Raw genomic sequence first — 23,387 nt, 5'->3', positions numbered from 1 at the left:
CTCGGCTCTTTCACTAGCCATCACTCGGCTCTTTCACTAGCCATCACTCGGCTTTTTCACTAGCAATCACTCTGTTCTTTCACTAGCCGTCACTCTGCTCTTTCACTAGCCGTCACTCTGCTCTTTCATTAGCCATCACTAGCCGTCACTCGGCTCTTTCACTAGCCATCACTTAGCTCTTTCACTAGCCATCACTCGTCTCTCTCACTAGCCATGCTCTTTCCCTAGCCGTCACTCGGCTCTTTCACTAGCCATCACTCTGCTCTTTTACTAGCCATCACTCGTCTCTCTCACTAGCCATCACTCTGCTCTTTCACTAGCCATCACTCGCCTCTCTCACTAGCCATCAGTCTCTTCTTTCACTAGCCATCACTCAGCTCTTTCACTAGCCATCACTCGGCTCTTTCACTAGCCATCACTCGGCTCTTTCACTAGCCATCACTCTGCTCTTTTTAACTAGCCGTCACTCTGCTCTTTCACTAGCCGTCACTCGGCTCTTTCACTAGCCGTCACTAGCCATAACTCTGCTCTATCACTAGCCGTCACTCTGCTCTTTCACTAGTCATCACTCTGCTCTTTCACTAGCCATAACTCTGCTCTCTCACTTGCCATCACTAGGTCTTTCACAAGCCGTCACTCTGCTCTTCCATTAGCCATCACTAGCCATCACACTGCTCTTTCACTAACAATCAATCTGCTCTTTCATTAGCCATCACTAGGTCTGTCACTAGCCGTCACTCTGCTCTTCCATTACCCATCCCTAGCCATCACTCTGCTCTTTCACTAACAATCAATCTGTTCTTTCATTAGCCATCACTAGGTCTTTCACTAGCCATTACTCTGCTCTTTCACTAGACATCACTAGCCATCACTCTGCTCTTTCACTAGCCATCAATCATCTCTCTCACTAGCCATCACTAGCCTTCACTCTGCTCTTTCACTAGCCGTCACTAGCCATCACTCTGCTCTTTCATTAACTTTCACTATGCTTTTTCATTATCCATCACTAGCCGTCACTCGGCTTTATCACTAGCCGTCACTCTGCTTTCTCACTAGCCATCACTAGGTCTTTCATTAGCCATCACTCTGGTCTTTTACTAGCCATCACTAGGTCTTTCACTAGCCGTCACTCTGCTCTTTCACTAGCCGTTACTAGCCATAACTCTGCTCTCTCACTAGCCATCACTCTGCTCTTTCATTAGCCATCACTAGGTCTTTCACTAGCCGTCACTCTGCTCTTTCACTAGCCGTCACTCTGCTCTTTCACTAGCCGTCACTAGCCATAACTCTGCTCTTTCACTAGCCATCACTCTGCTCTTCCATTAGCCATCACTTTGCTCTTTCACTAACCATCACTCTGATCTTTTATTAGCCATCAGTAGGTCTTTCACTAGACGTCACTCTGCTCTTTCATTAACTTTCACTATGCTTTTTCATTATCCATCACTAGCCGTCACTCTGCTCTCTCACTAGCCGTCACTCAACTCTTTCTCTAGCCATCACTAGGTCTTTCACTAGCCATCACTCGGCTCTCTCTCTAGCCGTCACTCGGCTCTTTCTCACTAGCCATCACTAGGTCTTTCATTAGCCATAACTCTGGTCTTTTAATAGCCATCACTCTGGTCTTTTACTAGCCATCACTAGGTCTTTCACTGACCATCACTAGGTCTTTCACTAGCCATCACTCGGCTCTCTCTCTAGCCGTCACTCGGCTCTTTCTCTAGCCATCACTAGGTCTTTCACTGACCATCACTAGGTCTTTCATTAGCCATCACTCGGCTCTCTCTCTAGCCATCACTCGGCTCTCTCTCTAGCCGTCACTCGGCTCTTTCTATGGAGGATTCCACGGCCTCGCTCAGTGTTGACGTCAGCTCCTCGCATATGATGCACCTGATGCTGAAGAGGATCTCATGGAAGAAGATGGCAGTACCTGCGAGAGATTGGGTGAGGTAAATTAAAACTACCTTCCCCATCTGCCTCGTGGCTACCACAATACAAGAGGAGCAGTCACCATCTGTGGCTTTTGTACCCCAGAAGGTGAAAGAGCCCCAGAAAATAACTGATCTGGGTCGATAATCAAACTCTGTATATTCAGTGGTAAGTTTACCCAGAATTCCCTATGGAATTGGTTAATTTATAGGCAGCGCCTTGAGGATAGAAACCGTGAGAGAGACGTTCCTGAGTGAAATCAATGGAGGCCACCACCGGCTCGTTTCACTCACACGGAGTTACCGAATCTCCCATAAAAAGACTGGCAGTCAAAACGTATCCCAGTCTTCAACTAATGTACACTGCATGTGTCTTTATGGTATTATTTAAATAATGGATCCACGTTGTTATAGTTGTAATAAATATGCCAGTAAGTTTTTAGATATTTTTATTAATAACTAGAGTTGAGCAAACCCGAACTGTAAAGTTTTTGGACTCCGGACCCGAACACGGACATTTCAGTGTATGTTCGGGTTGGAGTTCAGTGTTCGGCGATTTAATGGCGCGTTTTGACAGGCTGCAAGGCAGCCAATCAACAATCGTTTGACTCGTGTGCCCTTAGAAGCCATCACAGCCATGCCTACTAATGGCATAGCTGTGATTGGCCAGAGCAGCATGTAAGCTATCTACCAAAAGGCTGAAAGACCTAAATTGGTCTTTCAGCCACATTTACTAATACTAAGTAAAGATTACTTAGTATTAGTAAATTCAGCCCCTACTCGCTATACCGCGTGTAGGGGCATGTCTAGTAAACAGTGAGCAGCCAGTGGCCCTAAATTTAGAATAAGGGGGGGACCTATTGTCCTCCCCCCTTGCCCCCGCCCCTAAATAAAAATGTAAAATCCCCCACCCCGTCAGTCCCCTCCCCCCAAAAAATAACCCCTACCTACCCCCCTCATCCTAAAAATGATGTGTCATTTTACACAGCGTGGGAAAGTTCTTTGGAATTTTCCCACGCTGTGTAATTTGACTCATAACAACACTCTAATGGGTGGATTGAAAGTAACTGGGCAGCTGTAATTCAAAAATGCCCGGGCTGAATTTTTCCCCCAGTCCAGCACCTGTTCTTATCCTTACTGTCATCCAATTTTTACTTGAAATGGAACTTAATAGTTTCTTGTATATGGATTCTTATCAGCCTGAGCACATTCTGTTATCTGGCCAACTGCTGGTCACTGCACTGCCCTGTGTACACTTCATCTCAGCGGTACCTGACCCAACATGGCTGCTCAGTCATGTTCCCAAAAATCTGTATATGGGATAAAAAATTTTTTCAAACTCAAGGAAATAATGTGAGATGGGGAGAGATAAAAAGGGATCTGGATACGATAATTTGGAGAGATAATATGTAAAAAAGAAGGCGTGCTATATTTAGAGGTGCATATAGAACCCTACTATAAATGCAGTGCTAACAGCAGAATTCAACAGAGTAATGGAAGGAGGACAGAGGGGGCACAGGCTGCTAGTGTCTCTTATCACACTGGTGACCACTTCCAAATAGTGCCATAATTGGTGGTCGGGGGACAGAGCAAAACAGGCCTGATCAAGTATGTTGTGGTCAGGAGCAGGTCCAGGCTATCCTTAGAGGTTCCCAATTCCATCTAGGTGGCAGAAAAAGGATCCAGGGGGTCTCCATAGCCCCTTTCCATAGTGATAACAGCCCATTTTTGGATCCACGAGGCAGGGGTTTCCCATCCCTCAGGCCGGGGAATTGAAGAAACTCTACTCCCCATCGCTTCTACTTTTAACCTCTCCCTCGCCGTTAATGGGCGATAGGTTAACGTTTATATCCATTACTCTGAAATTTAATACAAATTTATATAAACAAAATTCAGCCAAAACATAATTGCGTTTACTGTATTTTTCCGTGTATAAGACGCCCCTATGTAAAAGATGACCCCTATTTTTTGAGCCCAAAATTAAGAAATAAATGTTTTAAGCATCAAATAGAACATATTGTGACGGACCGCTGGCACTCCGACCGAGTACCTCCGCCAATCGATGCTCCTAGCGCTTGCCGAGGACTCCAAGCACTCCAACCGACTTCATCTCGCCATCTTTCACCCACCCTGGATCCACGACCAGGATCCAGCTCCCAGTGGGTGAACCTCTCCTAAATCCAGAGAGCGTAGCAGGAACAAATCAAGCTCTTACAAGAGCTTACTCTGGGGAGTAAGTGATTATAGCAATCCCCAGAGTGTAGGTATCCCTTCCCCCAAGCATGAGCCAAGGCTTCAAGAAAGGTGCAAGTAGGTCTGGTTTATTGAGGGCTACCTGCCTGGTATTTATGCACTCCCCAAGGGGACCTGATGGAACAATGGGACATATATTGGATATTAGCCAATCACAGACAATACAAACAAAACACTCCCACAGTGACATCACAATCCCTCCTCTCTATCCTGGAGATAATTGGGAAGTAATCAAATTATCTCCCAGGACAGAGGCAAGACTCCATTAACCACATGGTTACAAAAATACATAAAATTACACAATGTTACAATTACTACATAAAAACATATACCGTATATACTCGAGTATAAGACGAGTTTTTCATCAAATTTTTTGGTGCTGAAAAAACCCCACACGTCTTATACTTGAGTGAGTGTCTGTATTATGGCAACTTACATTGCCATAATACAGACAAGGGGCTGTTGGGGGCTGGCAGAGAGTGTTTACTTACCTTTACAGCAGCTCCTGTCAGCTCCCTTCTCTTCCAGTCCGGTCAGCTCCCTCTGCAAGTCTCGCGAGAGCCGCGGGGTCATGCTCCGCGCGGCACTCACACCGCGAGACTTGCAGTGGGAGCTGACCAGACCGGAGGAGAAGAGAAGGGAGCTGACAGGAGCTGCTGTAAAGGTAAGTAAACGCCCTCTGCCAGCCCCCAACAACCCCTTGTCTGTATTATGGCAATGTAAGTTGCCATAATACAGACACTCACTCAAGTATAAGACGAGTGGGGGGTTTTCAGCACAAAATGCAGGAAAGGTAAGTAAACGCTCTCTGCCAGCCCCCTCCTACACAGTGCACACCACTGGACCACCAGGGAGTGAGAGCCCCCCTCCCTGCCATGTATCAAGCAGGGAGGGGGGACAAAAAAATAACAATTTAAATAATATAAAAATTTTTAAATAATAATAATATTAAAAAAAATAATAAAAATGCCCACTCCCCACCAAGGCTCTGCATCACACACACACACACACTGCACTCATTATATACACACACTGTAAATAAATATTCAATTAACCCTTTCAGGACCGCTGACGGTTCAGGACCGTCAGCGGTAAAACGTGCGTTTGGACCGCTGACGGTCCTGAACCGTCATAACGGTCTGGGGCTACTTACCTGATCGCCGTCGGTCCCACGGCGGCGATCAGTGCTCCACCCGGTCCAGGGGGGTTGCCTGTCTGCCCGGGCAGTCCCCCCTCGGCAGATCAGGACCCCACGGCCATGTGATCACTCGATCACATGACCGCAATAGGTGTCTGTGTATCTGCCTGCAGGGGGACTGTCTGTGCTGACAGGCAGTCTCCCTGCAAGTGAAAAATCCAAAAAATAAAGTTAAAAAAAAACAGTGTAAAATCAGTGTAAAAAAAATAATAATAATATGTGTATATATATATATATGATATATATACATGTATTTTATCTATATATAATATATGTATATGTATCATATATATAATGTCATATTAAGTGTATTTTTATATTTATATATACGTATATTAATATAAAAATACACTTATATTTAAATTACACACGAATATATACAATATATATAATTGCTATATATATGGTATATATATATTATTATAAAATACAAATAATATGTTAATAAAAATAAATAACAAAAAATAAAAATAATTTTTAATAATTATAAAAAAATTATATATATATATATATTCAGTTTTATTCTAACAGTATTTTGATATATATATATATATATATATATATTTATATCAAAATATACTTAGAATGTAATGATATATATATCTATGTATAAATAAATAAATAAAAACAATACGAAATATACATATGTCCATATACATAATTACATAAATAATTTCATAAATATCCACGTAGACGTCAAATATATAAATATGTATATATATTAAAATTCTACATGTGTATTTATGTAATATTTTTACCTAATTAAGTAATTTTAATGATTGCAATTTGAGGGACCTGCCTGCCAACCCAGGCCGAAAGTCCAGATAATTTAATTTGCTAGCACTATGTTTAACCCTGTAACTTTCTATGACACCCTAAAACCTGTACATGGGGGTACTGTTTTACTCGGGAGACTTCGCTGAACACAAATATTAGTGTTTCAAAACAGTAAAACATATCACAGCGATGATATTGTCAGTGAAAGTGAAGTTTTTTGCATTTTTCACACACAAACAGCACTTTCACTGAGGATATTATTGCTGTGATACATTTTACTGTTCTGATACACTAATATTTGTGTTCAGCGAAGTCTCCTGAGTATAACAGTACCCCACATGTAGAGGTTTTATAGTGTTTGTGAAAGTTACAGGGTCAAATATAAGGCTTGATTTTACTTTTTTTTGTATTGAAATTTGTCGGATTGGTTAGGTTGCCTTTGAGAGCGTATGGTAGCCAAGGAATGAGAATTAGCCCCATGATGGCATACCATTTGCAAAAGAAGACAACCCAAGGTATTGCAAATGGGGTATGGTCAGCCTTTTTTAGTAGCCACTTAGTCACAAACACCGGCCAAAGTTAGCGTTTCTTGCATTTTTAACACACAAACAAATATAAATGCTAACTTTGGCCAGTGTTTGTGACTAAGTGGCTACTAAAAAAACTGGACATACCCAATTTTGAATACCCTGGGTTGTCTACTTTAAAAAAACATGTACATGTTAGGTGTGTTTCGGGGATTTATGACAGATAACGGTGTTACAAGGTCACTATTGATACATTTAAAATATATATATTGAAACAGCAATTTCCTACTTGTATTTATAGGCCTATAACTTGCAAAAAAAAGCAATAAAGCATGTAAACACTGGGTGTTTTTAAACTCGGGACAAAATTTTGAATCTATTTAGCAGTTTTTTTCATTAGCTTTTGTAGATAAGTAAAAGATTTTTCAAGTAAAAGTCCAAAAACATGTTTTTTTTTTAATTTTTCACCATATTTTATTATTTTTTTTAAATACAATATTGGACATAATACAAATAATGGTATGTAAAGAAAGCCCCTTTTGTCCTGAAAAAAACAATATATAACTTGTATGGGAACCGTAAATGAGAGAGCGGAAAATTACAGCTAAACACAAACACCACAAAAGTGTTAAAACTGCTCTGGTCCTTAACGTACAAACATCGCAAAAACAGGCCGGTCCTGAAGGGGTTAATATAATTTTTTTGGGATCTAATTTTATTTAGAAATTTACCAGTAGCTGCTGCATTTCCCACCCTAGTCTTATACTCAAGTCAATAAGTTTTCCCATTTTTTGGGGGTAAAATTAGGGGTCTCGACTTATATTCGGGTCGACTTATACTCGAGTATATACGGTACATGCAACATATCCCCAGATAGCTTAGATTTGAGTACACATTATTACCGAATGGCGCTCAGATTACATAGTCACATAGCTGAAAAGAGACTTGCGTCCATCAAGTTTAGCTTTCCTTACATTTGTTTTTTGCTGTTGATCCAAAAGAAGGCAAAAAAACCCAGTTTGAAGCACAATTTTGCAACAAGCTAGGAAAAACATTCCTTCTTGACCCCAGAATGGCAGTCAGATTTATCCTTGGGTCAAGCAGTTATTACCCTACATTGAAAGATTATATCCTTGAATATTCTGTTTTTGCAAGTATGCATCCAGTAGCTGTTTGAACATCTGTATGAACTCTGATAAAACCACCTCTTCAGGCAGAGAATTCCACATTCTGATTGTTCTTACAGTAAAAAAACCTTTCCTTTGCCTTAGACGAAATCTTCTTTCTTCCAGTCTAAATGCATGGCCTTGTGTCCTATGTAAAGTCTGGTTTGTGAATAGATTTTCACACAATGGTTTGTATTGGCCCCGAATATATTTTTTATAATGTTATCATATCCCCTCTCAGGCGACGTTTTTCTAAACTAAATAGGTTTAAATTTGTTAACCTTTCTTTTCCATTCCTTTTATTAATTTTGTAGCCCGCCTCTGCACTTTTTCTAGTGCCATAATATCCTTCTTTAGAACAGGTGCCCAAAATTGCACAGCATATTTAATATGTGGTCTTACCAGTGATTTATAAAGAGGCAAAATGATATTCTCGTCCCGAGAATGAATGCCCTTTTTCATGCATGACAATACCTTACTGGCCTTGGCCACTGCTGATTGACATTGCACATTGTTGCATAGTTTGTTGTCTATAACAATTCCCAAGTCATTTTTGTGTGTTGTTATCCCTAATTCGCTCCCATTAAGGGTATACGTTGCTTGTGTATTCTTTACGCCGAAGTGCATAACTTTGCATTTTTCAACATTAAATTTCATCTGCCATTTGAGTGCCCAGTCCCCCATTCTATCTAAATGCCTCTGCAGCAAAGTAATATCTTGCTCACATTGTATTATTTTACAAAGTTTTGTGTCATCTGCAAACACTGAAACATGACTTTCAATGCTGTCTTCAAGATCATTTATAAACATGTTGAATAGAAGGGTTCCATCCTTTGGAAGTGGCCGGGGTATTCTTCATCCCAAATGGTATTACCTTAAAGTGGTACAATCCAAAGAAGGTGACAAAGGCCAACTTAGGGACAGCATCTGCCGGCAGGGATATCTGCCAGTACCCCTTGCACAGGTCAATGGTGGTGAGGTACCTGCCCAGAGCCATCCTATCCAGAAGCTTGTCTATACGGGGCATGGGGTATGAATCGGTGACCATCTTGTTGTTGAGCAATTTGTAGTCGATGCAGAAACGGGTAGTGCCATCTCGCTTTGGGACCAGGACAACCGGGGAAGCCCAAGGACTTGTGGACGGTTCAATGACCCCTAACTGAGCATCTCTTGAATCTCCTGCTGCATACTCCCCCTGGTACCCAATAGGGGGCTTGTCGCAGAGGCTTCTGCCTCCCTTGCCCACCTTTTTAAAGGGGGGCAAGGGAGGCAGAGTACCTAAACAGCAGTTTTAGAACTATAGTGTCAGGAATACAAACACTAGTGTTCCTTTAACATTCGCTCTAATGTCTCATTTTAGGTATTCACCCCGTTTAATTCCTTCTCGTTTACGATCTACCCAAGGCTTCCCATAAATGTTGTACTGGGACAATAGAGAAGGTACAATCACCCACATAAGGGGGACCTTATCATTTTCTGGGCACTGATTGAATTTATTAAAAATAAGATAAGGGATGGGTAATTGTCCCCACATATTGCATGATTTAACAGTCTCCCATTTGGAGTTTGTAGCCCAAACAAACAATATAACCTGTAAACATTCATATGTCAGCCTGAAAGCTTCTTTTATATTATCCAACTTTACTCACACAACTTAAAAAAATATATATATATATATACAAAAAGGTATGACCTGGTAACTAGAGTAAATTCATGGCTTTTTCCTGAGCGGAGTGAAATCTGGAACTATCATGACCACAGTGTAGCGGAATGGAGAACCCAAATACACTTTTATTCCCTTTGTTCAGCTGTCAATACACCCCCTTTCGTTTATGAAACCTCTCTGTGTGGCCCCTTGTTCGCACCTTTTAAATCACCAACCACCCCTGGCTGTTAAACACAAATTGGTTATTAGTTAGTGTTTTCCCTGTGTGGCTGCCATTCGTATAACCGAACGCACATGTTCAAACAATTGGCAGCCATTTTGTCTCCCGAACGCAGGCAATGGTACATGGCCGTTGACAGCATGGAACGGTTTTCAGATACGCGACCCTGCGAACACCCAGGAAACTGGTACTGCTGTCCATCCAACTTCCAGAATAGTTAGGAGAACTGTGTTCGGTTCGCATAAACTACCGAACACGGGGAGCATTCGTACCGTAACTGCCAGGGGGTGGATTCTTCAGTGTTCGTATGAGAATCCTCGAAAGATGACCATCCATTGCCTTGTTTTTTCTGGAACGATTTTGGGGCATCACCTCGTGGCCGACCGGTCAAAACTTCATTCAAATGCGTTCCCGATAGTGATCTGAATGATATTTTGGCAAAGTGTGCGCTCAGATCCAAGCTATTCATTGATATGACTTTTGTGGGGTTCTGATGTTATTAAAGTGTATTTTTGGGGTGTTCTGGTACATTGTATATTTTCTGTACCTGAGAGATAATTAGGTTATAGCTCTTTCTCACGCAGTTATCTCCCAGGCACAGATGATCCTGGGAAGAAAACCCTGTATTATTGTATGAGAAACGCTATGTAGGGGTCTGTGCATAAAAGCTGTGTGTGGCCAAAATAAAAATCAGTTGACTCCTAGAACTATGTGTCGTCTAGTTGCTGGGAGGGAAAATGTCTGATTGTTATACTGCTTCTTTCAGCTTTGATGCAGGAATAGCAGGAGAAACCTATGCTAAGTATTGGAGCTCCGCGGAAGGGATAAACAGAAAGCGAGAAAAAATAAAAAATAAAATAGAGGGACCTAAACGGAGAGGAAAGGAAAATGAAATCTTGCTTTAGGAGAGTAGTTAATCATGGAATATTGTAAAAGATTAAATTGATTCTGCATCCAGTGATTTATAGGACTCTTTGTGCCAGGTTTTCCAATTTTATTTTTTACGGCAGTGAGATTATCATGTGTTCGATTGTAAAAAGATTATATGAAATATAGTTCGGATTGTACTGAAGGGAATAATCATTGCCCTTATATAGCATACATAATCAGCTGTTTGCCAAGCTGCTCACTGTGGGACCCAAATGCACATCTTCCATGGCCCGGTGATTGGGGGTGGAAGAAGGAGAACAGTAGACAGGGAATATCATTGACAACGCCAACAGTAGAACTATACGACTGCAAGAAAGGCTGCCTTACACACAGCACCATGCTTTGTATTTCATGTACTGCATTTGCCTGCTGGTTCAGAGGACATGTGAGACAGGAAATGCTGTGGTCTGTTTGAGAAACCACTTTCTTGCTGGACACTGCACTCGTTGAGTCATGGAGATCTTATGTCTCCCTGAGCAAGTGTCTGCCATGTTGTTAACTAACCATTCATTTTATGTACATAGATGTAGTAAAGAATCTGTAGATCAATTGTTCAAGAGTCTTTATTGACATATAAAGGAATATTATCTGAATGTCCCATCTCAGAACAGATACACCTCGTTTCACATGGAAAACAAGCAAAAGAACTTCCTGGAGCAGACATTGTATTCAGGAATTGAGGAGTCTTCAGTATTACCAGGTACAGTTAGGTCATTACTGAAGGGAGCATGGAGTCACTTAGATTTTGCCTGCGAATGTGCCAGCCTCTACCTGCTCGTCCCATCTTTCCACCTGAAAACAAAAACAGTGTTCAAAGTATAAGGCTGAGTCAGGAATCTCCAATTGCTGCAGTCGTTTTTAGAGCCACATATTCTGTACACAGACACTACAAATCAGTTTGGCTTCAAGCAAGGTTTGTTTTAGGAGAATGGCTTATGTATTGGAATATGGAAAGGCCATATTAATTAAACTGAGTCTTTTGACTATTTCAACAGAATACAAACTACGTAACAGACCGACATGAATATCTCCAAAATCAATAAATCTTGATCGTATGCAAGTTCCAGCGGTTTGGTTTTAATTTGGCATATTTAGCGGCATAGCAAGTTATTGATAAGTGGGCCTTACACGCACAATTTCCAGGACACACTGGAGGGAGAAACCGCTAGAACACATTTACAATTATTAATAGGTTGCCATTGGCACAATACTCCCTCAGTTTGAATCACTCCAGATGTTGCAATTCTACTCCGCATTCTGTAAGAACAATGGAACTTAAACTAAATAAAAAAAAAAAAAATAGATTTCTTACCCATGAGTTGAGACACATTGTTTTATAAACACGTTTATAATATTCGCAGGGATAGGAGTCCTTTCCTTTGGAGGTCAGAGACTTATTACAGCGATGATAATCTTAAAAGGAAAAATATGTATATTCAGAAAGTGACATCTATTCATCCTTTATGGTAGTTTAACTAGGGTTAAGTCACAAGTATTAAAGATCTCGTTCTAGTACTGGGGAATAGGGATGCATAGAGGCCACAAAGAGCAAACAATATCACATGTGTCTACTCAAACAGAACATTTGCTTACATTCAAGACTACAAAAAAAAATAAAATAAACTGAACATACTACGTTTAGTAAAAAAAAATATAAACAGTGCATTCCACCTAATTTGCTAATAGGCAAGTCAGCCCCAGTCTATCACTACCCATCTTTTGGGCAAAGTGAACGCTCATTATCCTATCAAAGGAAGTGGGCTTTGGGTGCCAGGAGAGGATTAGTTCTGTTAATCCACTCGAAAACAGTGATAAAACCAGTGGGACAACACCAAAATCCATATTCAGCATGTCAATGGGGCTTGGTGTTCCATTTAAGTACAGCAGCCAGTGCAGGCACAGCATATCTAACTTCGCAATTTGGCATATACATTAAATGTAATATCACCTCTTGAATCCTATGAATGCTACCATCCCTTCCCTCCTATCTCCTGCCAATTGCCAGTCTTCACCCAAAAAATGGCAAACCAGCCTCAAGGACTGTGACCCATGTCTATAAACATGTACCTAGTGCATTGCTTTGCCAAATCATCTTAGAACGATTTAACTTCTTACTTGGGGTACATTTGTCTCCACTAATTCCTACAGAAAGCCAGAAGCTTAGCCCAGCAGTGCAGAGCCAAGCTCGTCGGCTGAGAGCCATCAACTTATGTTTACAATGAGCTAAGATTTGCATTGCAGTGCTTAATTTAGAAGAGCTAACAGATGCTCCTGTAGGATCTTCCAGCATTCTGTAGGAAGCAGTGGAGCAGCACCAGGCAAACTCCAAAGGATCCTTAAAAATGTGGGGGAAAGGGGAGCAAGCTAGTATATTCCTGGCACTATAACCACTATACTGAGTCTATAGTGTAACTATGTAACTATGAGTCAAGTGTTACTATAAAAAAAAAAAATGTAAAAAAGAAAAAAGCTAAAATTAAAATAAAATTTAAAAAGCGCTAAAATACAGATATGCAAATGTGTATCTGTATTAAAGTCACAATGAATAAGTTACATTTCAAGCTCTAACATAATGACATTTAACCATGTCCACAGGCAGTATGTAGTTACTTCAAGAAGCCATCATGCAAGCCAACAGAAGTCAGTGTGGAAATGAAATAAAATATAAAGAAAAGCTGTAGTGGAAGTGTTTGACGCTGGCTCATACCATCCACAAACACAGAACACAGTATAAAAAAAAAAAAAAAAAAACAACAACAAACACAAAAACCAATGCATTTTAGAAAGATTGATACGCGTGTTTTGTTCTGTGTCTAATCCAGGTGACATGGGAGCATAACCCAGAAAAGGAAACGGATCAATTAAGCAGCATATTGCAGTAACGTAGTGTATGAATGCTATGTAAATATGATATGTAGGGATCAAGTACACAGACCAGCTCTAACCATTTAGGAAAGTATTAATAGTAATCTATCCACACACCACTGTGTATAGTTCACCCTAATACTTCCCTACAATACTGGACATGTATGCAATATAGAGACGCACATTGTAACATCTACGAGATGGAATTTTTTCCCAAGTAAGTGGGTTAATCTCATAAGAGCAGACATTAGACTGTGAGAGTAGGACCTGCCAAAGATGGGGTACATTGACGTTGTGGCAGGCTTATGCAATGTATGATCATATAATGTAACTAAATCCCCATTTTTTTGCCTAGATGAGGAGTTTTTAAAAAAAAAAACTTTTACAAACTAATAAAATCTGTCAACATTGAAGTTGCTGTTTAGTGGATAGGAGAGTGCGCTGGATCTTGTGTATTGTTTAATCTACGAGATTTACCAAAGAGAGCATTGGGGGGGGGGGGGGGGGGGGTTATGTAATTTCTCTGCTGTTTAGGATTTAAGTTGCTTTGTTTATGCAGCCCTTGCAACAACACCCTGCATATGACATACAATGCGTTCCTCAACACTTCATGTAAAGAGATCCTTTACTGCACAGTCTGTTTAATTTAGAATTTATCTCCTGCTCTTCCAATTGTAGCAGAGACTGGGTAACACGGCTGGTTACCTCCACTATTAATGACCAGACCCATTCCGCGTCCCCCCGTAACTGGATGACACACAGCTCCAGGGGCACAACAATGACTTTATTGGCCACAGGCAGCTTTATACTTTCCCCGTGCAAGGGATGAAACACATGTGAAGACAATGTCCCCTCGCAGGGCCCTACCGCTCCCGGGGGGTCTCACAATGGAACCGGAATCCCAATCCCTTTGTGCCCAGTCCCAGCCACCCAAATATAGGGTTTCCCACTTCCTGTGCCAAGGGGTCTTTTTCCCAGGACACTTTGCACCTGGGAGTCCCAGCGCCAGAAAGATTCCCGCCTCCTGGGCTCCCAAGCCCAGAAAGCCTACCAAACCGCCATTGTCCCCGAGAGTGTCCCCACCAATCTCAGGGATTCCCCTCCCCCCAAACAGTAACTGACTCCGTTCCTTGGATTCCTGGGTGAAACCAGGCATTCGTCCTCGTTCGGGAAACGAATGCTCCCCTGGCCGCCGTCTGTCCATACGAATGGCGGCCACCCAGGGAAGCACTCATTAATAGCTTCCCTTGTGGTTTTACACTTATGTTGCGAATTGCCAACATTATAATGTATTGGTGTGAACATTCCACGGGCCACTGGGGAAGTCCTCGTTTGGGAGCCGAATGAGGTGAGAAGCAATCCGCGAATGCTCCCCCTGGATGGCGTTCATCTAACGAACGGGTGACACGCACCGAGGCTTCCCTTGCATTTTTTTTTTATACCTACTTAGCGAGGTGTGGACTTTCTAAATGGTGTATTGGGGTGGTCCCCGTTCCGGAGGTGAATGGACTTTGTTTGTACACAGTCTCCCGAACAGGGAGCAGGTAAAACACAAGAAATCACGAATACATGGGGAACATAGGCAAATACACTCAATGCATTTCATGGTTTTGCGGTGATCACGCTGCACCAATAGCTTGCTAGAACCTGCAAGAGCCTACTTTGTGTGATTAAAGTTCAAATTACAGAGCAGAAGATAAAACATCTAAAGCAAGTTAAAGGACCACTGTAGTGTCAGGAAAACATACTCGTTTTCCTGGCACTATAGGGTCTCTAGTTCCCCCCCCACCCTCTGGGTCCCGCTCCCGCCAGGCTCTAGGGTGTGGAAGGGGTTAAATCTTACCTTTTCTTCACGGCCAGGCTCCCTCGGCGGTGGAGAATCTCCGCCTCCTTTCCCCGTCATCGGCTGAATGCGCAGCACGAGCATTCAGACAGTCCATAGGAAAGCATTCTCAGTGCTTTCCTATGGACGCTGGCGTCTTCTCACTGTGAAAATCACAGTGAGAAGCGCCTCTAGCGGCTGTCAATGAGAGCCACTAGAGGCTGGATTAACGTATTTGTAAACAGTTTCTCTGAAACTGCTATGTTTACAGCAGAAAGGGTTAATTCTAGATGGACCTGGCACCCAGACCGCTTCATTAAGCTGAAGTGGTCTGAGTGCCTATAGTGCTCCTTTAACATCGGGTAGAAAAAGAAACAATTTTTTATTGCAGGCCATGTCAGTCACAGCCAGGAGGAGGTATGGCTATTGCAGCATAAACAGAAACAAACGTTATTTAACTCCTAAATGGAGGAGAATTAAGCAGTAGGACCTTAGGGGCATAAGCTATACACAACAACTGCTTCATTAAGCAAAACTTGTTTTGATTCTATAGTATGCCTTTAGATCAGGATACAGACAAAGCTCCAATAAAAACTTATCACTCATTAACCAAAACACAGTAAGGTTATTCAGGACGCCTGTGTCTATACACAAGGTCAGTGCAGAGAGTTAAACAGCCTTACCCGGTTCGATCTGGTATAAAAGAGGTGCAGCCTTACCCGGTTCGATCTGGTATAAAAGAGGTGCAGCCTTACCCGGTTCGATCTGGTATAAAAGAGGTGCAGCCTTACCCAGGTAGTTCTGGTATAACAGAGGTGCAGCCTTACCCAGCTAGTTCTGGTATAAAAGAGGTGCAGCCGTACCCAGCTAGTTCTGGTATAAAAGAGGTGCAGCCGTACCCAGCTAGTTCTGGTATAAAAGAGGTGCAGCCGTACCCAGCTAGTTCTGGTATAAAAGAGGTGCAGCCTTACCCAGGTAGTTCTGGTATAAAAGAGGTGCAGCCTTACCCAGGTAGTTCTGGTAGCAGTGTTTGGTCTGATTCTGGTTGGGAAAACGAGCATCAAAGGGAGCAGTCTTGAAGTTTTCAATCTTCTGACGGATATCTTCAGACATTTTGCCTAAAAAAAAAAATTTTTTTTAAAAAGGAGTTGATACAAAGGGGAAGAAAAAATATAAAGTAGTGAGAACTTTGATTCTTTATTTTTCTTCCCCCAACACATCAGTGGCATAAGACAATATTTTTGCAATACATTCAGCTATAATTTTAAACAAGTCTTCTATAACGGAACACTCCCACCCCATTATAGTCCATTAGACTGCGGCCGCCCTGTGCCAGCGATGGCATATACCAATTCTCTCAATAGGTGCTTATCACTCCCAGCCTCATTGGGGAATGAAAATGTTGTCGTGGAGAGTATGCTATGCTGTAACTTAGTAATAGGTCTTGCTGATAACAGAGGACTCCAAATTGGAAGATATATCTCACACACACACAGTGCACCTTACACCACACTGGCCGTTAAAGCACAATGGATGAGCAGGTAAAGTTCAATTAGTAGAAACCCACACTAAATACCAGGCTGAGAATGAAATGAATTCAGATAGAACTATTACATTGTCCCGCAGCTTAATTCACAAGTGTTGGAAGGAAATGGGCAGTAGATTTTAATTTTTCAGTTTTAATCTATTTGTTCATTCATAACTTAATTACTTTGCAATATATTGTACAGTTTCTGTCTTTAAAAAACAAGGTTCATAAAACATTAAATTCAACTTCCTGGAAGGAATAAATGTTAGTGAATCTGTCTACATGGGGGTGCTGCAATTTGCTTAGAAAGTGGCCAACTGAGCTACGTCCCTTGTCCTAGAATGGCAAGTTATAAGAGTGGCCCATTGTATAAAGTGTAAGTCACCTAGAAGGTCACTCAGGATCTCAAATTTCAGAGATCTCCAATTAAAGTAGAACTGTTACATCCCGTTTCTTTACACAATATAACAGCTTGGAGGAACATTTCCTAACAATTAGATATATCCCAGAGAAGACATGCATGTACAGGGATGGGGAATTTGTGTCTCCTGACTCCCGGGAGTTTAGCTGCTATTGAGGAAGCCAAAGCATGTGAGCACTAGATGATCAATCCGCGGTTCCTGCATTCAGTGGCAGACACCCAGAACAGGGAAGAGCAATTACTGAGGGATGTTCTCCATGTAACATTTACAAAATATCTGGCTTGGGAGAGAATGCAGTACATACTAAACACACACACACAACACAGTGTGAGCATAGACACAACCAGCACACACATGCACACACAGCGCGCACACACACAACACAGTGAGCATAGACACAACCAGCACACACACACAGCGCGCGCACACAACCAGCACACACACCAATCCCCTGGAGTCAAATCTGACCCCCAATCGCCCTCCGGTGATGTTGGTGTGGGGGTCAGTCTGGGCCCCGGTGGGGGAGGGGAGAGGGGGTGATGGTGGGGTCAGTCTTGGGGTGATGTTGATGTTATTTATTGAGAGGAATTAGTATTTCCCAGGATGCCCCGCGCTGGGGGTGATATTGGGGTAGGAGGGGGGTCAGTCTGGGGGGGCTGGGGGTGATGGTCAGTCTGGGGGGCTGGGGGTGTCAGTCTGGGGTGATGTTGGGGTGGGGGGGTCAGTCTAGGGGGCTGGGGGTGATGTTGGGGTGGGGGGGTCAGTGTGGGGTGATGTTGGGGTGGGGGGGTCAGTCTGGGGGGCTGGGGGTGATGTTGGGGTGGGGGGGTCAGTCTAGGGGGCTGGGGGTGATGTTGGGGTGGGGGGTCAGTCTGGGGGTGATGTTGGGGTGGGGGGGTCAGTCTGGGGGGCTGGGGGTGATGTTGAGGTGGGGGTGTCAGTCTGGGGGTGATGTTGGGGTGGGGGTCAGTCTGGGGGTGATGTGGATGTTATTTAGTGAGAGGGATTAGTATTTCCCAGGACCCCCCGCGCTGGGGGTGAGGTTGGGGTAGGAGGGGGGTCAGTCTGGGGGTGATGTTCAGTCTGGGGGGGCTGGGGGTGATGTTGGGGTGGGGGGGTCAGTCTGGGGGTGATGTTCAGTCTGGGGGGGCTGGGGGTGATGTTGGGGTGGGGGGGTCAGTCTGGGGGGCTGGGGGTGATGTTGGGGGTCAGTCTGGGGGTGATGTTCAGTCTGGGGGGGCTGGGGGTGATGTTGGGGTGGGGGGGTCAGTCTGGGGGTGATGTTGGGGTGGGGGGGTCAGTCTGGGGGGCTGGGGGTGATGTTGGGGGTCAGTCTGGGGGTGATGTGGATGTTATTCAGTGAGAGGGATTAGTATTTCCCAGGACCCCCCGCGCCGCACCTTCTCTCACCTCGAGCTCGCTGACCGCTCTCCTTCAATGTCACTGGGCTCAGGGAAACGGAAATGCAGCGCGACACAGGAAATACGTCATCCACACTGAGGTCTCTGGTTCGAAAGGGCGGGGATACGATACGTCACAGATCGAGCGGGACACGTGATCGGACAGCTACCTATCACAGCGCGCGGAACAAGAGGATCAAAGAAAAAAAAACGACGCATAGCTATTGGCTGAAACTGAAGGCGTGGGCGTGGCTCTCGGCGTCATTTTACAGGAGCTGGAAATCACATAGCAGCTCCAGCCATTGGCTCCTCCCACACAATGGCTCCTCCTACAAAAGAGCTAAAAAGATTGGCAATAGGTTCAGGAATTGGACTAGAAGAAATCAACAATAGTCCAAACATATAATATAAAATAAAATAAAATAAATAATAAAATAAATAAAATATAATAAAATAAATAATAAAATAAAATAATAATAAAAATAAATAAATAAAATAAAATAAATAATAAAATAAATAAAATATAATAAAATAAATAATAAAATAAAATAATAATAAAAATAAATAAATAAAATAAAATAAATAATAAAATAAATAATAAAATAAAATAAAATAAATAAAATAAATAATAAAATAAAATAATAATAAAAATAAATAAATAAAATAAAATAAATAAAATCACATTAACACTGTTTGGAGCCCAAGGCGATAAGGTGTGTGTGATCCTATTAGTTATATGAATATATAGCTCGTTACATTTAACCCCTTATTGACACACGACGTGCGACACGCCATGATTCCCTTTTATTCCAGCAGTTTGGTCCTTAAGGGGTTAAACACATATCAAAGGACAGTTATCGTAAAGATAGTTTGTATCGCAGGATAGAATTATAACATCGGGCGTTTGGGGCTAGCCCCCCATTCTTTACTATACAGTTTATTAACATGTTTATTATACTCTGTTTTTTCGCCAGCCGTTTAGGCTTTGCATTTCTGCTTAGCATGATAAGGTATTCTATGCAGTGGTGTATCCTGGTTTTGTGCTGCCCTAGGCCGCACAGTGAGGCTGGGAGGCGGAGCCGGAATATGACGTCATATTCCGGCTCCCAGCCACACTCTGCGGCGCGCGAGGGAGCTGAGCAGACAGCTCAGAGGAAGTGCTCCCTCGCCAGCCGCCCACCCGCCCGTGCCGTCCGCCCAGCCGAGCCCGGCATGTCTGTTAGCCGCAAGGCTAACAAGACATTTGCCTTGGGCATTTGGGAGCTGCTTTTTTTGCCGCCCCTTGGAAAATGCCGCCCAAGGCAAATGCCTTGTTGGCCTCGCGGCTAATACACCCATGATTCTATGTATTCGTCATTTTACAACATTATTGTTGCAATTCTTGACTAACCAGAGGCACACTGAAAACTTTTGAACAGGTCCTCTGAGCTACCTTACTATATGTTTAATCATATTTAGAGATTAATTGTGTTCCTCTCATGCTCTGATATAGGCATATATTTTTTAGTTTCACCCTAGTACCATTTGTTTTATAAAACTGCAACACTGTAAATGATTTACCATGATCAGCTTTATGTGTGGTCCTTCATGTGTGGCCAATTTAGGCACTGCAGTTTATGAGTAATATTACAACGTATTTCATATATTTATCATATTGCAACACTATGGGCTGCAATCACTGACCAAATATGTACTTCTTTATTTATGGTTCCAGCTTGAGTGTTGTCCGTATTAGGGACTATACATACTCCTATATCTCCACCTAATTATATTTATTCACTGATTGTGAACACAATACTTATCTTCACTTTCAATAGCGCCGATTGTACTCATTCACACCATTATAGTGAATACACTTGATTGAGATATATATATATATATTTTCAGCGCTGTGGTTTTTAAGCTGTACATCTTTGTGCTTGGTGCACTCAGCTTTTTTAATTTTACAAGTATTCTATCAAAGTATTTTTTTTTTTTTTATATTGTTTTGGGGCACTCAAGTCTCTGCATATTGTCCTTTTTTACTACTCTGGTAGTGTCTCATGGGTTAACCCCACTAAGAGTGTTTCCCTTTAGCTTCCACCTCCTCTCTTTTTTCTTCGAGTTCCCTGAGATGTTCCTCCAATGTGGCAAGAACGTTCTCTGGACACGACCTGGCTACCCCTATCTGAGATTATCACTTTGGGTAACGCATGCAAACGAAAGATCTCCCGAGCAAAAATTGTTGCAAGTTCCTGGGAAGTTGGTAGTTTTTTTCAAGGGAATGCAATGCGACATCTTCGAGAATCGGTTAACAACCATGAGAACGACTGTATTGCCACGGGAGACTGGAAGGTCTACGATAAAATCCATGGACAAGTGGGTCCAGGGTCGTTCACCATTAGGTATGGTTTGCAGGAGACCCACTGGAGGGTGTCGTGGGGTCTTATTTTGAGCGCACACAGGACAGGCAGCTACAAAAGTGGTGACATCCGAACGGAGACTAGGCCACCAAAATTGCCGAGAGATGGACCAGATTAACTGTTTTTTGCCTGGATGTCCAGCTGCTTTGGGGTTGTGATATGTACTTAATAATTTAGTACGGAGATTAATAGGTACAAAACAACGGCCATTAGGTTTATTTGGAGGAGCATTAATTTGTGCAGCCAGAATCTCCTCGCCTAGGGGTGAGGTGAGGTTAGAACAGATGGTGGCCAGTATATGGTCCGGAGGAATCACAGGAGTAGGGGTTATCTCCTCTCTAGATGGAGGGGAGAACTGTCAAGACAAGGCATCAGTCCGAATGTTTTTAGTACCGGGCAAGTAAGAAACCACATAATTGAATCTTGATAGGAAGAGAGCTCATCTAGCTTGCCGGGGGGAAAGCCGCTTAGCTTCGGAAAGATATGTAAGATTCTTGTGGTCTGTGAGGATGAGAATTGGCACTGAAGTACCCTCAAGAAGGTGCCTCCATTCTTTGAGAGCTAAAATTATGGCTAGAAGTTCTCGATCACCAATCTGGTAATTGCATTCCGCCGGGTTCAATTTCTTCGAGAAATACCCGCAAGGATGCCTGGAGCTCTCTGGGTTAGGACGTTGAGACAGGAGGGCGCCTACTCCTGTCTCAGACACATCGACTTCAAGAATGAACAGTAAGGCAGGGTTAGGGTGTGCCAGTATAGGAGCAGCAGCAAAGGCGACTTTGAGAGACTCAAGGGCAGTAATGACTTCCTGTGACCAATGCTGTGGATCAGCATCTCTCCTGGTCATATCCGTGAGAGGTTTAACCAAGGAAGAAAATTTGCGTATGAACTTCCGATAATAATTGTCGAAGCCAAGAAAACGTTGTATAGAGCGAAGACCCGTAGGTCGAGGTCATTTTAGTACAGCCGAAAGTTTCTCTGGATCCATAGAGAATCCAGCATCTGAGATAACATAGCCCAAGAATGTGACCTGTTTGCAGTTAAACTCACATTTCTCCAATTTACAGAGCAGATTATTTTCTCTAAGTCTCTGTAGGACACGAGAAACGTCTGCGTGATGGCTCTCGAGAGATGTGGAATGGATAAGAATATCGTCAAGATAAACCACCACACATTGCTGCAGCATATCTCACAGGACGTCATTTATAAATTCCTGGAAAACCGCCGGAGCATTGCAAAGACCAAAGGGCATTACTAGGTATTCGTAATGCCCGCTCCTGGTGTTAAATGCGGTTTTCCATTCGTGGTCCTCTTTTATCCGGCCGAATTTATATGCCCCTCTCAGACCAAGTTTAGTGAAGACCGTTGCTCCCTTGAGGCGGTCAAATAACTCTGTGATCAACGGAATGGGGTAGGCATTCTTAATAGTAATGCGATTGAGACCCCTACAGTCGATACAGGGTCTCAACTCGCCACTTTTCTTTTTCACAAAGAAAAAGCCGGCCCCGGCAGGAGAAGATGACTTTCGTATGAATCCTTTAGACAACGCATCGGTAACATACTCCTCCATGACTCGATTCTCTGCTACAGACAGCGGGTAAATCCAGCCACGGGGAGGAATGGCACCAGGTTGGAGTTCGATCCCACAGTGTTACGGACGGTGTGGCGGCAGAACGCTGGCTTGACCTTTGTCAAATACATCTTGAAATTCTTGGTACTCAGCGGGTAAGGAAGAGGCAGAACATGTGCCCAAAACTTTGACCGGTTTCTGGAGACAGGAAAATGTGCATTGCTGGGACCAAGATAATATCTCAGATTTGCGCCAATCAATTGTGGGGTTATGCTTCTGTAGCCAAGGGTATCCCAAAACAACCTGGTAATATGGAGAGGAAATGACCTGGAATTGGATCGTCTCATGATGTAGAGCCCCTACAGCCAGAGATATGGGTACGGTTTCCTGGGTCACGTGGGTTGGCTGTGTTGGTCTGCCATCGATGACTTCGAAAGCTAATGGAGAGTTGCGAGGCTGTAAGGGTATAGAGTGCTTCGATGCAAATGCACAATCTATAAACAAGCCTGCGGCCCCAGAATCAAGCAATGCCCGGGTTTTAATGGATGAATCAGGCCAGGAGAGGATAATAGGCACCAAGGGTTTGTCCTCATAGATCTCTGGGTCTGCAGAAAGACCACCCAAGATCTGCCCCTGACAGTATCTTGGGTGTGGGCACTTTACCGGACGAATCGGGCAAAACTTTAACATGTGACCGTGGTCTCCGCAGTATA

The 23,387-nt window shown here is 43.0% G+C and overlaps 1 protein-coding gene across 1 annotated transcript; it reads right to left on the bottom strand.

The window, feature by feature from the left end:
- Nucleotides 1-11,212: 11,212 nt before the first annotated feature.
- On the bottom strand, nucleotides 11,213-18,819 carry LOC134578051 (cytochrome c oxidase subunit 6B1-like). Its single transcript, XM_063437022.1, has 4 exons — nucleotides 18,713-18,819; nucleotides 16,360-16,470; nucleotides 11,978-12,078; nucleotides 11,213-11,457 (listed from the first exon to the last, which is right to left on the bottom strand). The coding sequence occupies exons 2-4, from the start codon at nucleotides 16,463-16,465 to the stop codon at nucleotides 11,404-11,406; spliced, it is 261 nt and encodes an 86-aa protein (XP_063293092.1). The 5' UTR covers nucleotides 16,466-16,470; nucleotides 18,713-18,819; the 3' UTR covers nucleotides 11,213-11,403.
- Nucleotides 18,820-23,387: the final 4,568 nt, after the last annotated feature.

The sequence above is a fragment of the Pelobates fuscus genome, chromosome 11 (assembly GCF_036172605.1).
Source record: "Pelobates fuscus isolate aPelFus1 chromosome 11, aPelFus1.pri, whole genome shotgun sequence".
NCBI classification, from domain to species: Eukaryota; Metazoa; Chordata; class Amphibia; order Anura; family Pelobatidae; genus Pelobates; species Pelobates fuscus.
Note: the sequence above shows the minus strand (reverse complement) of the source record. Positions and strands in the feature narration are given on the sequence as shown.